The sequence below is a fragment of the Schistocerca serialis genome, chromosome 2, assembly GCF_023864345.2.
Source record: "Schistocerca serialis cubense isolate TAMUIC-IGC-003099 chromosome 2, iqSchSeri2.2, whole genome shotgun sequence".
Lineage (NCBI taxonomy): Eukaryota > Metazoa > Arthropoda > Insecta > Orthoptera > Acrididae > Schistocerca > Schistocerca serialis.
This window is the reverse complement of record NC_064639.1, coordinates 359,992,707-360,005,681: the sequence shown is the minus strand read 5'-3', so window position 1 is coordinate 360,005,681 and position 12,975 is coordinate 359,992,707. Positions and strand designations below refer to the sequence as shown.

The 12,975-nt window shown below is 36.6% G+C and overlaps 1 protein-coding gene across 1 annotated transcript in view; it reads left to right on the top strand.

Moving 5' to 3' along the window:
* The window catches only part of LOC126457180 (transmembrane protein KIAA1109), a 507,473-nt gene that overhangs the window by 248,420 nt on the left and 246,078 nt on the right, over window positions 1–12,975 (top strand). The window contains exon 45 of the mRNA XM_050093265.1: window positions 4,376–4,502. Coding sequence (XP_049949222.1) covers window positions 4,376–4,502 — 127 coding nt within the window. The remainder of the gene's footprint in view (window positions 1–4,375; window positions 4,503–12,975) is intronic.

Genomic DNA, 12,975 nt, shown 5'->3' with positions numbered 1-12,975 from the left:
ATAATGGAAATTACTGGATAGAAAAATGTGTAAAATAAGGGAAAGGCAACTGCTTACCTGTGGAGGATTGTTGCCTGGCAAACAGAAACACATAACAGAAAACAATTAACAATTGATTTTGAGCTCTTACTCTTTTTCTAGTAAGGAAGCATGCACTCTTACACACATCCACTCAGGCACTCAAACGTACATGCTTGCAGTAGCAGCAAGACTAGGAATTCAATATCAGTTATTAAAACTATTTGCTTGGATAGATGGAGGTAGGGAGGGGGTAATAAAGGATGCACAAGGGAGCTGGGCAGTGTGGGGCAGGTCTTTTGTCAAATGACTCAGCAGTTGCACAGCAAGACAGAAGTAGTTCTGATCGTAGAGTGTATGAGACAGAGAGAGTTGGAAGGGTGGAGAGGGGGGAGAGGTAAGGAAGGTGGTGGTGAAGAGAGAGACAGGGAGGTAGAAGAGTAAGGGAGAAGGGTTGGGTGAAGAGGGATGGGGGGGGGGGGGGGGTAGAGAAAATGCAGTACATGATCTGGATGGGGAAGGAATGGTGTGTGCAAAAGAGAGAAGGGGAAAGGTAAGATGATGTAGTGAGACACAAGGTAACAGAGATTTTGAGCAGGAGGACTACAGGATATGCTGGAGAGACAATTCTCACCTGCATATTCAGAGACATTTGTGCCGGCCTGTGTAGTGAAGCAGCTGTTGAATTCGTTAGTGTTGAGATGTGCAGCATGATTGATGACTGGCTGATTGAGTGTTGTTTGCCACAGTTTGGTGGTGGCCATTCACGCTAGTGGACAGTTGGTTACTTGTTGTGCCCACGTAGAATGCTGTACAGTAATTGCAGTATAGATAATATATAACATGGCCCTCTCCCCCATTCTGTTAACGAAGTGTGCAATTTACAGAATGAATTCTCACTCTGCAGCAGAGTGTACTTTGATCTGAAACTTTGTGGCAGATTAAAACAGTATGCCAGATTGGGATTCGAAACTGAGACCTTCACCTTTTGCGGTGCAAGAGTTCTGCCAACTGGGCTATCCAAGCATGTCTCACAACCTGCCCTCGCAGCTTCATTTCCGCCAGTACCTCATCTCCTACCATCCAAACTTCACAGAAGTTCTCCTCCATAGCATTCCTTTCAGGAGCGCTAGCCCAACAACATATGCAGAACAACTTCTATGGAGTTTGGGAGGGAGGTAATAGATACTGCTGGAAGTGAAACTGTAAGAATGAGTCATGAGTCGTGCTTCGATTATTCAGTAGAGCTCTTACCCAGTCCTGGTGTGGGACAACATTTTAATCTAACAGGGAGTTTTAGAGTGTGTAATTTATTTTAACACTTATTCTTATTGTTTCAAAAAGGAATGAATTGTTTGAAGTTGCATGATCTGGAAATGGCATTTTTTATTTTCTAAACTTGCAGAGCTAAGCCTCAAAATCTGAACAAATGATGCAGTGGTACTCTTCCGATTCGTAACTTATAATTTCAGATGCTGGCTCAGCCATTCTGATTTAGTTTTTCCACATGTACCTGCAATCCCAAAGGTGGTTGCAAGTGCAGTTCTTTCAGTATTCCCAGTCATATGAGTTACTAATATTTCCCTAACTGTCTCACTGCTGGCTAAGTTTACCTAATTTTCTTATTAGCATTATTTCTTTATACATTCAGGGCACTTTATCAGTTGAAATGACAATGAAAGGTATAACAGTTTATTTTCAGCAAAATATGATTTCCAGTGACTGGCAACCAACAACATTTCGTATTGGGTTCTGTTTTCAATAACGTGTGCCCATCCATATACCTAGTTGACTTCTGTTGGCTAAAACTGAGAACTTTTCTGACAATGTTTTATCCCAGAGAACTCTATGTAAAAAACAGAGCACAGGTTTTTTTTCTATTTTCTAAGAGACTCTCATTTGTTTCACATGAATGGTATGAGATATCTTTCAAAACACTGCAGGCTATTTCTATACCCAGTTGAGCTGTGTTTTTCCTTTGTAACTGTCTCATGTATTGTGATATGTTAAACCCTGTTAAGAGAAAAGAATAGCCTAATTAATGGTCTGTAGTTTCACTTTCTCTTGTCTGATTGGTTTCCTGTTTGCTTCTCATTGTATTCTTGATGTCAGGTACTGTTTGGTTTGTTTATTGTGTCTCTTTTTACTCATTCGTGGCTCTCATCCAAATTTTCTGAATCCACTCATAAGTTTCATACTGTTTTCAGTTCATTTAACTTTAATCGACATTCAATCTCATCCTTTTATTAATGGGCTTCTCCTTAAATTTTACTCAGACTGAACAAAATGGTTTTTAATGGTAAAAATGCATCTAACATTTCCATTATCTTTTATTGCATTTTATACTACTTGTGTTTATATCATCTCTCTTCTCCTTCTTTAAGTATATCTTCTGCTTTTCCTCCCCTCCTCACTATGGACTCCCCACCTTATCTGCTATCTCTTTCTCAGTCTTCCTCATGGCTGTTTCCAGTTAACCTGTCAGAAAATATTTTTTTGTCACTTTTTCCTCTTCTGTTCTCATCATATGTTCATATCATTAACCTATTAAAACATATACACTCACTTAAAATCATTGAAAACTACAATATATTACATTAAAGACAAGCATTTTCTAAACTCAGACATTGTAGGATGAAAGGGAGTACATTGAAATAAGTATTTCTTGTTCCAGAATGTGTTAAATGCAGGATTTGAAAGCTTAGATTAATTGAGTTGTCAACAACTTGATAGTTTTCATAGTTTCCAATGGTTTGTTTTATTATCTTTGGCTAATTTTATGTATAAGTAAATAGAGAGATTGTTGCAGTCTTCAGTTAAAGTTTCAAAGATGATTTGAGTTCAGGATGCTTTCTCATTACCAGTTCACTATGGATGCCCATCAATCTCTTGATCTAGTGGACTTCATCTTGACGACTTCAGTTTTCATGAATTCTGGTTGCTGCAGTTATATGCAAGGCAGTGTTAAGGTTTTTTTTTTTTTTTACATTGCTTAAAATTAACTTAGAATTGTTTTCCATTCATTTGATATACTGCTGAATGTATGACTCTCTACATTAACATGGGATGCAGCAAGTCCTTTAGTTTCTTATGCTAGTAATTCTTGATACTGTTTTGAATAATAATAATAATAATAATAATAATAATAATATGCAGGTCTTGTAATTGGATGCCACTTTAGTGATTTACGTGTTTCTGACCTGCCCCTGTTATCCAACTGGGGAATTGTTTCTGGTGACTCCTTACCTGATTGAAAGGGTGAAGGTTATTTTAAAATGCACTCTGAAATATCCAAAGTCTGACTGGAATTTAATCCCATGACATCTCAGTTTCCAGGAATGTACTTTACACCCAGACCTCTGGGCCCGACTCTGTCTTGAAATCTGCCATTCTTTTGCTGTACGATATGACACTCATTTACATGATTATGTTTCATAATTCTGCTTGAAGGTGCAGCAATAAAAGACAAAAAGTGCTACAGCTCAATTAATAAGAGCTTCTAGTCTTAGATGTATAACTTCTGTTTTCTAATTCTTTTAATATGCAACTTCTCTTTGTTGGATACGGCACCTAATAATGATCAAGTAAAAATTCATATCAGTAAATTTGAGAAAATACACAGTTCAGAGATTTTAGCCTGTGTGAAGAGATCTTGTAGAATGGCTGTACTACAGTGTCCATAAATGTGCTGGACGTACCTAATATAACTATAAAAGTGCACACATAAACTAGGTTCCCACTCAGTTTACTCAGATAAGTAGTGGTTTTAAGTAAAATAATTTGATAAGCCATAGTTGAATGACTTTGACATTTCATTAAATGATTATGAATAATAGAAATATTTTGGGATGCTTCTTATTAGCATTACAGGGCGTTGATGGGAAAGAAAATTCTATGCAAGACTAGAGTATTGGTGTTGTAACAAGGTCAGCCACGTCCATGTTGATGCCAAGATGGCTCCTTTATTCGTTGCATGACCCTTCAATATTTTCTTGCTAAATCAGGTTGAGTTCTCTGTCTCTAATAATTTAAAACACTAATATAAAAAGGTAAACAATGAATTTAACAAGAAAATGTGAGTTTTATGTGTGTGAGAGTGATTTATTTTGGAAACTTCCAGGGGAAAAAAAAGCCAATTAATATGTTGTTCGTGTTAGTTTGTTGTTGACAGTTATTAAGTTTGCACAGTGTCTTGGAAGCTGAATTTGTAAAGTGAGTGCAAATTCAGTTTTAGCTCCAGATGAGCTCTATGTCATGACGTTTATGCATGCATTTTGTGTTGTTTCTTAATACACATGCACACTTATCTCATTGAGCACCAGCTTCTAGAGAACTTTTTCATGCATGCTTTTTGCAGGAAAATGTTCTCACAGATGGAGAGGGATCAGGGGAGGAATGTGAGGTGACAGATGAATGTGCTATGCTTCTTAACACGAAGGATGCTTCTCTTCATAAGCATATTAGATCACAAGATAAAAGCACTGGTAAGTTCATCTCATTCATATCCATGCGTGCAGTGCATTCGGTGTTGGTGTTGGTTATGGTGTTTCTCCCTCCTCTAACATAAATAATAGCAGTTCTGTTTTTATTATTAGTCTTGTTTTATGGTTTGTTGTTGGGTTAAGGTGTAAAATATGTGTAGCTGTGAAAAATGTAACCTGTCTTTCGTTAACGGAATGCGGATAAGATGATATGAAAAATCCTCAAGTTTTTGAGGGATAAAATTATACTGAAGTGTGTTAAATATTTTCTGTGCCATTTCTCTTTCATATGACTAGTTATAGGCATTTGATTTCATTCCTCGATGTGATGTGTTTTGTTAATAGGCATGAAAGCTCTTTGTTTCTACAACTAATTGTGTTGCATATTGGTGGTGGTAGATTTAGTTGCACAGTAAGTAGAGATTTGTATTCATTGTGAGTAAAGAAAATGAACAGTGGAAGGGTTAAAGGTAGAGCTCTTTGCAGATATGAATTATCTTCTGTAGTCAAATGGAACTGTTATTCATTAAGTGAATTATGTATTAGCAAACTTTTAAAATACCCTGGAGACTTGAAAGGTTATTTCTAGTGTTTCAGAATCATCTGAGACAGATGCTTTAAATCGTTTGATGGAAATGTCAGTCAAGGCTGGATGTGTTTTCAGTATATGGATACTTTAGAAAACCTTCACCAGGCACTAGTGTTCGATGTTCCTCACATTGCTAAGTGATGATAGTTTACACATGTTCACACACAACCAGACATACATCCAAACTGACCCCTGTGGCATCAGGCTTTACATATGCTGGCTGATTAACTGTTCTAGGAGAGACTTACGCAAATATTTTAAAGTTGTAATCTTTTAGTCTGCATCTTCAAATTGTTACAGTGTTTGAATACATTTGTCATCTGCTGTAAGTGTAAACCATAAAGCACAGAGAAATGTATGTTGCAGGTTGAGGGTGAGACTAGATGAGAAGTGCTAATAGTTATGATACATAGCTAAACCATGAAACTGAAAGGGAAGAAAATATTAGTGGTGAAGTAAATAATCCCAGATATATTTATAAAAAACTTTTTAAATTATTCTCCCCTATACCAATTATGTTCACCATGTAAACAAATACCTGACTTTGAAAAGTCTCATAAATTGATTTAATTAGTTTTCTGTGTGGGTAAATAATACCAAACAGCATGGAAATTAATATATTAAATTGAAGGTTGCTATTGAGCAGTTTAATGTTCCACACGTCTGTAATCTGTAAGGACACATTAGTAATGTCTTCATGATTGTGAATTTGGGGAGCAGTGAGGCATTTGTAAACATTCGTCATTTTGAAACCTTTGTCATTTGTTGTTTGCTATTTTATCTACATCTACATAGATAGTCCGCAAGCCATCGCACGGTGCTTGGCGGAGGGTACCCTGTACCATTTCTAGTCATTTCCTTTTCTGTTCCACTCGCAAATAGAGCAAGGGGAAAACTATTGCCTAAATGCCTCTGTATGAGCCCTAACTTCTTGTATCTTACCTTCATGGCCCTTATTTTTTACGTAAAGTGTATGTTGGCGGCAGTAGAATTGTTCAGCAGTCAGCTTCAAATGCCGTTGCTCTAAATTTTCTCAACAGTGTTTCTCGAAAAGAATGTCACCTTCCCTCCGGGGATTCCCATTTCAGTTCCTGAAGCATCTTCGTAACAGGTATGTGTTGCTCAAACCTGCTGGTAATAAATCTAGTAGCCCGCCTCTGAATTGCTTTGATGTCTTTCTTCGATCCGACCTCGTACAGATCCCAAACACTCAAACAGTACTCAAGAATAGGTTGCACCAGCATCCTGTATGCGGTCTTCTTTACAGGTGAACCACTTTTTCATATAATTCTCCCAATAAACCTAAGTCGACCATTCGCCTTCCCTACCACAGTTCTCACATGCTCGTTTCACCATATATCGCTTTGCAGTGTTATGCCCAGATATTTAAACGACTTGACTGTATCCAAACATTACAGGTTTGCTCTTCTTACTCATCTGCATTAACTTACATTTTTCACATTGAGGGCTAACTGCCATTCATCACATCAACTGGAAATTTTGTCTAAGTTGTCTTGTATCTTCCTACAGTCACTCAACTTCAACACCTTACCATACACTGTGACATCATCAGCAAACAACCGCAGATTGCTGGCCACTCTATCCACCAAATCATTTATGTATATAGAGAACAGCAGCGATCCTATCACACTTCCCTGGGGCACTCTTGACGATACCCTTGTCTTTGGTGAACACTGGGACTAAGTTAGATGCTAACAACTGCTTATCTGCTCTATCTAACAGAAACTTTATCCTAGACTTCTTGACTAATTTGTTAACTTTCATTATAATAGTTGCTATAACATCATCATGATCGCTAATTTCTGTTTCTATACCAACATTGTCGATGAGGTCTGATCTATTGGTAGCTACAAGGTCTAAGATACTTCCGTTGCTTGTGGGCTGCCGAGCTAGCTGCTCAAGACAATTGTCAGAAATCATGTTCAAAAGTACTTAAAAGTACTTCGTGTGACTGTCCGCCTGTACCCAGTTTTTTCATTGTTTGAATTCGCATACTAGAGAGTCTCTTTTGTTTAGAAATGTTTACTTCAACTTTGGAACAATCTGAATTTTTCAGTTTTTAGTCTTTAATCTATGACCCACCACTCTTTGTGTTTATTCCTCTTGATACCCTACAGAAAAGGTCTGTCTGCTGCTAATAAAAGGATTTTACCAGAAAGTTTTCATATTACATGGCTGCATCAGATGGATGCTAGCAGCATTTCAGGTGGAAAGCAACATAGAACAAATGCTCTGCAGTCACTGCTCATAGTTGACACATTCTACTTTAGGGATGCTATATATATAATTTTTAATTTCATATGTTTTAAATAATATGATTTTATTTTTGATTAATAGTCCAGAATTGTCTTCAAACCACATCTAGATTTGTTGAAGACGCTATAAAAGGTTGGCTGAACACTTTCATAAAGAGATTTATTAACTTGCAACATTTCCTGGAAATTTGTTACTGTAAGATACAAATACTGAATAACTAACTACATATATTTTTTGCACTATTGGAAACAAAACAAGGAAGAAGCATGTAAAATATTTATTTCGTCTAAATTAGATGGAAATCTTTATAACAGAGGAATTAGTGCATTCATATTGACGGTTAGGTATTCTTTCTTTCATTAGCCACTCAAGGAAGCTGTCAAGAGAACACATTTGGTAAGTTTTAGAACTTTGGTAACACTCTGTTTGTCCCAAAAATTATAGCACATTTAGTATTTTGGGTTATTTATGAACATGGCAGCATGGATTTATTATTATTATTATTATTATTATTATTATTATAAGGTTACGGTATTCAGTCTAAGGCAATATTTTGTTTAGCATTTCTGCCCTTTATGTACTAGTATTTTCAGATCTAAATCATAATCATAAATTCTCCTGTTTTGCAGTTGTCCATTGTTTCAGAGATCCTAGGAGAATTATCATCTTAATTCACAAACAAATATTTTATGTGATAAGGGTTTTACTCACAAATCTCATGATGTTACATGAAATGATGTAGCCACATGTCAAATGTGCAGTTTTCTATTTATGTTCTTTGTTGATTTCCGGAACAGATATGAAATAGTACTCTCAAATACTACACATGTACTACATATTACATTACTTACAATCAATTTGTGGCTTTCTTATTTTCGTGTTTGGCATGTTGAGTTTGAAATTATGAATAAAAATAAATAAGTATACACAATATATAAGTAATATCATGTAGTGTGCTTGACAGTCTGGCCTCAAAAATTGCAGCACCAGAAACGATAGGAAATAATAAATTTTACTTCTTATGTTTATATAGTATAGTAGGAAGAATATGTGATTAAATCAGTAGATGATTTTGATTTTAGTGCAAAGAGCTACCAGTTCTGGCAGCAACAGTGGCTGTAACCCATCTGGGCATAGAGTCAGACTGAACTTGGATCTCGTGTATGAGTATGTAATTCCATGCTGCTTCAATTCTGTACTAGAGTTCATCAGTTGTGGCTGGTGACAGGTGGTGTGCCAGCTGCATGGATGCCCCTGACCAGATGTTATTAATGGGTGAGGGATCTGTAGAATGTGCTGAGCTGGGGTATAGGTGAACACCATTTATATCAAAGTAGGTCATGATAGCACAATCAGTATGTGGTCTTGCATTATCTTCATGAAAATTAATGTCACAAAGACCTCAAATATAGGGCACAGCCATTGCTCTTAGCAGAAATATAATGGCTGCTATCCAAACTACCAGCTTTGCAAACCAGAGGTGATCATCAATCCAACAACTTCCTATAGCATGATGATGAATGCAATCTGACAATGTTCAAACTCCTCCAAGACACCACACACGGATATGTACTTCGTGATGCTGTACATAGAAATGGGATTGCTCTGACAAGGCAAGATGATACCACTTGTGCACTATTTGCTTACAAGTCAAGCATTGCAGATGGTGGTTGTATAAAATCACATGAAATCAGCAGAAAGAATCACTCATGAGTTCCAAAGTGCTACTAGCAGTGTAATTAATAAATGACAGTGTGCAAGGAGTTCAAAAGAATGGGATACGATGGCTGCTCATAAGCCACATATTTCTGTAGTCTGCTAAACAACACTTGAGATGTTGTAAAAAGTGACACAACTGGACCGTGAATGACTGGAAACCAGTGATTTGGAGTGATAAACTGTGCTAGACTTTGTGGAAATCCAATGTAAGAGTTTGGGTTTGGTGAAAGCCTGGAGTGTGTTACCCACCATCTTATGTAATGTCAACAGTGAAGTGCAGAGAAGATGGTGTTGGGAGTGCTTAGGGTGTGGTCCCCTAATTCACTTAAGCAAATGCTAAATGTGGAAGGACATGAAAATATTTTACAGCGCTGTACTGCAGAGGAACAGTTTGGAAGTGATGATTGATTGTATCGGTATGACAATGCATCCAGTAATGAAGCAGCAATTGTGAATAATGGTTTGTGTATGATAACATTCCTGAAATGGACTGGCCTGTCCAAAGTCTTGAGCTGAATCCAGTGGAACACATTTGAGATGAGTTAGATTGCCAAATTTGCTCCAGACCCCAGCATCCAATGTCAGTACCTTCTCTGGTTTTGCCTCATAAGGAAGAATGGGCTCCCTTTCCTCCACAGACATTCAGACGCCTCACCGAAAGTGGCCCCAGCAGAGTTAAAGCCTTCATAAAGGCAAAGGGTGGACATACCTCATATTAATGCCTACTAATAAATGTCCAGCTTACTATTGATGGGATAGTATATGTTCAGTGTTGCCATTTGGCTCACCATTATCTGCGTACTTCTCTCTGTTGCTTCATCAAAGGAAGCCACAATAATGGTTACTGTTCTGACAGCCCGTGATTCTCCGTATGTCGTGCAGATACTTGTCTTCCTGCAAAAAAGCCCATTTCATAATTCAAGATAATTGATTAGGCTCTACAATCCCTCATGGCTGAGTGAAGCATATATCTGTCCTCTCAGTGTTGAGATCCTGTATGGCATTGAATATGGTCCCTTTGAATCCATTGATTCCATATTAGCATGACAATCGTAGGTTCTCAAACAATGTGAGCAACAGTATTGCAAAACGATAAATCACAGTCTCAATACGCTCTGATCCTGCTGCTTTCAAATTCTGACACAGTGTGGCAGATGTCTTTCTTTCAGGAGGCATATCACAATGTTCTCACAAAGAACCAACATTCAAATGCAATTTATGAATAAGACTCCAGCCGCATGATTTTTCCTTTAATACAGAATGCAGATGGTATTACTTCCATTTGTTTTATGCATTTAGCTGAAACGCTAATCACTTATGAATAATAAAGTATGAATAATAAACATTCCTTGTACATGGTATGAAGAAAAATAATAAAGCAGTTGTTGATAACAAGCTACACAAATTTAAGGCAGTAGTATACTTTAGTATGGTTTTCTTGTATCTGCACACATAATTCCACCTAATTTGTTATTTACAATGTGATTGAAAGGTGTAAAAATGTGTTTTGTCACCTAAGTGTTCCCTCAAATGCTATATGCAGTTTGTTAGAGGACCATTAAACCCAGTTTTGACCATTTTAGAATACATCAAGAATTCATTTATAGAACACATGAACAGCTCTGTTAGAGCCTTCTATGTGGCTACCTATTAGCATCTTTCACATGTAAACCAATTGCAGTTTGTCATACTAGTGATATTATAAACTGCGGGTTAACACCAGGTACCCAAGACAGCTCTGTGACTATTAGGTTTGTGAGTTCTGAACTGTCACATCTGAGATACATTCAGTGGTCTTTGATGTTGGGCAAATTTTGAGCCCATACCATAAAGTAGTTCACATCCTCACTATTCTCAGGGTACTGTAACGTAATTTCAGCAGTGTGCCATGGGCATTTTTGCTGAAAAAGGCCATGACTATTGGAGACATCATCATCAAGTATGAAGGAATATAAGTAGTCAATGCTAATATTGTCACATCTCACAGAACTTATGATGCTCTCACAGCATAATACTGCTGACTATAACCTATTTGTGTTACGTGTACTTGTGATGATGTGGTGTTGTAGAAGACTGAAGATCTGGAGTTGATTATTGATGTGATTTAACAGGAAGGATGAGCCACCTGACCAGACAGTTCCATTTATAATGACCCACAATCAGATCATGGTTTTTCAATGCATGCTGCAGTCATAAATGTTGATTTTGTGGAGTAAAACATTTTTGGATTCTAGATTACACAAACACTGTAGGGCCGCGCGGGTTAGCCACGTGGTCTGAGGTGCGTTGTCTTCCAGAAACACAGTATGTTCAAAAAGTACTGAATCTTCTTCTTACCCACATAAACAAATGAAGTGTGAGACACTTTCTTTGGTGGAGATATGGTGAGGGATATTCATACACACTTGCAAACTTTTTGCTACAGGTAGACAGCATTAGATTAGATTAGATTAGATTAAATTGATTATTCATTGCATAGACACACAAAAGAGGGGATCCTCCTGGGTGTGGAACATGTCAGATAAACACATTACAAAAATGTAATTAGAAAAACTTGAGTTTCATTAATTTTAATGGTCCTCAGTCAATAAACAGTACATGAATTAAAATTAAACTTCTAATATTTACAGGTTTAATACTTACATCTGTTTTCATTAAATCCATCATTCACACAGTAGGTAGTTACTTGGCTGTTACAACCAAGTATTGTCTAAAATTAAAGTATAATAAATTTTCGTTAAAATGGTCTATTGCACTAGTTAAAAAATTCATGGATGGAATAGGAGGAGTTGGCCACCAAAAATTTATGTATATTGTTCTTATTCCTGGTATTGATACTGTGTACTAAGCAGTTAATTGGAAAAAGAGATGCATTATTTACAACAAACTTCATTAAGGAATAAATATACTGAGAAGCTGTGGTTAGTATGCCCAATTCTTTGAATAGGTTTCAACATGATGTTCTTGGATTTACACTACACGTTACTCTTATTATATGCGTCTGTACTCTAAAAATTTTTTCTCAGTTTGTGTATTACCCCAAAATATGATACCATATGACATAATGGAATGAAAATAAGCAAAATATGCCAGTTTTTTTATATTTATACTTCTGCTTAATTTGAATTACCTTCAGGGGAAAACAATTTTCAAGTAAGGTGCTAACTTTATTAATGAATGTCTTGTATTATCCATTTGTGTCTTGGATGCTGTAACCATCCATCCAATTAATTTCTTTGAGCAATCCCCTAAATTTCTCAGTTTTTTGCTGTTTTATTGACCTTCTGTAGTCAGTTCTGATAGATGTTTTACCCTGACAGTTTTCAAAATTTAATGTTAGGTGTTGCATGTCATGGTCAGATAGCCCATTTACTACTGGTTTTGTAATGTGGCTTTGTTGCCTAGCATTGTCTATAAAGATATTATCAATGGCATAACATTTGTATACCCTAGTTGGGAAATTTACAGTAGATATTAAAGTGAACGACAATGTAACTGATTTCAGTAACTGTTCACTGACAGAGTTTTTCAGCACACCTGTATTAAAATCACCAGCAACCACTAGTTCTTTGTTTTTTAATTTTAGATGAGACAATAAATCTTCAAGACCGTTTATAAACTGCTTGAAATTTCCTGAAGGTGTTTTGTATATTGCTACTATTATAAAGAACCTATTACGAAATTCTATCTCTGTTGCACATGCTTTTAAGTGCTGCTCTAAGCAAAATTTACTAATTTCAGTATTCTTAAATTTAAAACTGTTTTTAACAAATGTGGCAACACCTCCTTTCTCCATATTTTGTCTACAGAAGTAATAGGCTAACTTAAATTCTGTAAGGTTTAACACATCTATACCAGTGGTCACATGATGTTCAGAGAGGCAGATTATAT